At 36.9% G+C, this 3,001-nt stretch overlaps 1 protein-coding gene across 1 annotated transcript in view; it reads left to right on the top strand.

The window, feature by feature from the left end:
* Positions 1–3,001, top strand: part of lrp1bb (low density lipoprotein receptor-related protein 1Bb) — a 373,072-nt gene that overhangs the window by 284,538 nt on the left and 85,533 nt on the right. The window contains exons 42-43 of the mRNA XM_016288691.1: positions 657–846; positions 1,921–2,125. Of these exons, the coding sequence (XP_016144177.1) occupies positions 657–846; positions 1,921–2,125 (395 nt within the window). The remainder of the gene's footprint in view (positions 1–656; positions 847–1,920; positions 2,126–3,001) is intronic.

Raw genomic sequence — 3,001 nt, 5'->3', positions numbered from 1 at the left:
CATAAAAAAATTATATATATATATATATATATATATATATATATATATATATATATATATTCTCTCTCTTTATTTATTCCTTCACTTTCTAGCTTGTACTTGTTTGAACAATGTCTAAAAACTTGGTATTACAACCACTTCCTGTGTCTGTTTGCCTCTTTAAGAAGAATCGCTTTATGTATCCCCCAACTGTAAGTCGCTTTGGATAAAAGCGTCTGCTAAATGACTAAATGTAAATGTCTTATTATCACAGATCAAAACAGTTGTGCTGCTTAATATTTATGTGGAAACAGTCATACATGATTTTTCAGGATTTTTTGATTAATAGAAAGTTCAAAAGGCAGCATTTATTTGAAATCAAAATCTTCTGTAACATTCTAATATGGTAATACCACAGTTTTAAATGGTCTTTCCTCAGTTTCACATTTTCTGTGCAGCTTTTGGGAGAAAATGTGGAATTCTTCAAAATGTATTTAAATGTTGTTTAAAAAATTAACTAAGCTATAAATACAACAGTTGAAAGCATTAACACACAGTGGTGTGTTCATTTCCAAATTGTAATATCAAAGAAAACATCACCTTTCCATGTGACTGGATTCAGTGTGTCTTAGCCAGTGGGAATGAAGCACGGTCAAACTTTTGTTTTTTTTCTATAGATGTGGGTTCGGTTGAGGGCTTGGCTTATCACCGTGCCTGGGACACAATTTACTGGACTAGCTCCACCACCTCAAGCATCAGCAGATACACAGTAGACCAGAGCCGACAAGGAGCTTTCACCAGGCAAGCCGTTGTCACCATGTCTGAGGATGACCATCCCCATGTCTTGGCCCTGGATGAATGTCAAAAGTAAGATTTTTTTTTGCCCTCTTAGGTATCTGATATTGTTGCCTATAAAGACTGTCAAATCACAAAAATGACATTGAGAATGTTTTGTTTTTTTCAATTTTCAAGGACAGTACTTTTATACAGGACAAAACATTTATAATTTCACATGAGACTTTGAGTTTGTTGTCATGTGCATTGAAATGCTTATTTGTACTTCATAACATTCAAAAAGCCCAGTCATCGGTCATGTGACATGCAAGAACCAATGGCGTTTGATGTGACGTATATAAAAGGTGCCATTTTTCCGCTCCAAAAGAGGGAAAGATTTCATTCGCTACAGACCAAACAAAATGGACACATTCACTTGATAGAGAAACCTTTGTGGACACGTAATGTGAAACAAAATAGATTTTTATGTCAGTATGGAAGCATATTGACTTTTAAAATCGAGAGCAAATTGATTCGTCACACACAGGAAAACTGACATATATGGAAAGTCAATCGGTCAAGAAGGAAAACATTTTAATTAGCTTGACCTCTTCAGATGAGCAGGGCACCATGTGAAATTAGTTGTGGAAGGAATATTTTTATTAATGACCCAGCAGAGTAGCAACTCTCCAGACATCGTGGATGGTATATGCACTTAAATATCCTCTCCAAAAGAACCGTTTGAGACTCATGAACAGCATTGATATTCAGAAAGATGTGCGACCCTGAGTTCACCGACTACATTAAACCCCCAACCTTGAAGAGAATATGCTTACTTGGTAATCTGGCACTTTTTCAAATGGACTACAGACTGCTGTTAATTAGAATCTAACCTGAAATGATTAATTGGCATAGAATGTCAGCATGTATCACTAATTTTCAATTAGTCCGTGGAATTAGACTGTGAAAGGAATTTGTAAGAGGGACGTCAAATAGGCCCTGAGGCCTTTCTGTCCACTATTATTTGTGAAGTCAGAGATATTCCCTTGCACCGTAGAGCCGGTTTAAAAATACCAGCAGGCGACAGTATTGAATCATTTTGTCTCGCTAGTGCTGTCTGTAAAATCGCTTCCATTCCTCTCATTTTTTGTCCCATGTATTTTGTAGCCTCATGTTTTGGACCAATTGGAACGAGCAGCGCCCCAGTATCATGCGCTCCACTCTTGCAGGGAATAACATGAAAGTCATCATTAGCACAGATGTATTCACTCCTAACGGACTCACAATTGACCATAAAGCGGAAAAGCTGTATTTCTCTGACGGCAGCCTGGGCAAAATTGAACGCTGTGAATATGACGGCTCCCACAGACATGTGAGTATCACTCTTTCTCTCTTTCGTGATGTTTCAGAAAAACATTTTTCCAATAAACAACCCTTCTACATCATTTATTAATCTAGTTCGATGTGCTATTTAACTATTTTTAAAAATATGTAATATTTTATTAGTTCTATAACATTTAAAATTAATTAATACTGTTAAAAATTGTTATAATGTTAGTTCATTGTTAGTCAATGCATGTCTAATGTTATCTAATGCAACTAATACACAAAGAACCTTATTGTCAAGTGTTACCACAAACTTTAAGCAAATTAATTATGGTATGCTGATTAGAGGTCTGCTACCCGACACGAGACGGGTCCTGAAATACTTTCGGGTTTCGGGTCGGGTTCGGGTTAATGTTTAATGAATAGCTTCGGGTTCGGGTCGGGCTCAGGTTTATAGCTAAACTAAAACTATTTGCAGTAGGCTTTCATAGACGCACGCACACACATTATTTCACATGACAACGACAACACAGCACGGAAACTTTATTAGTAAAATAGCTTAGATAGGCTACTGACCCCACAATGTTATATTTCTCTACAATAAGGGGGTTAAATCACTGTTTTTGAAGTAACTAAGCCTCATTGCTTGTAGAGAGGGACGTGCAGACGAAGGTTCAGGGGGGGGGGGATTTTGGGGTCGGGCTCTAAATTTAACTGTGCCGGTCAGGTTGGGTCAGATGATCTCGGGTTCGGGCTTCAGTTTAAAGCCCATGCAGACCTCTAATGCTGATTAATTAATCAGATTCTTCACGATTAATTGCAAATCAGTACAGGTGCATCTCAATAAATTAGAATGTCATGAAAAAGTTCATTTATTTCAGTAATTCAACTCAATTTGTGAAACTCGTGTATTAAATACATT

Source organism: Sinocyclocheilus grahami, unplaced genomic scaffold (genome assembly GCF_001515645.1).
Source record: "Sinocyclocheilus grahami isolate Dianchi unplaced genomic scaffold, SAMN03320097.WGS_v1.1 scaffold233.1, whole genome shotgun sequence".
Taxonomy (NCBI): Eukaryota; Metazoa; Chordata; class Actinopteri; order Cypriniformes; family Cyprinidae; genus Sinocyclocheilus; species Sinocyclocheilus grahami.
This window is presented reverse-complemented; position numbering and strand designations above follow the sequence as displayed.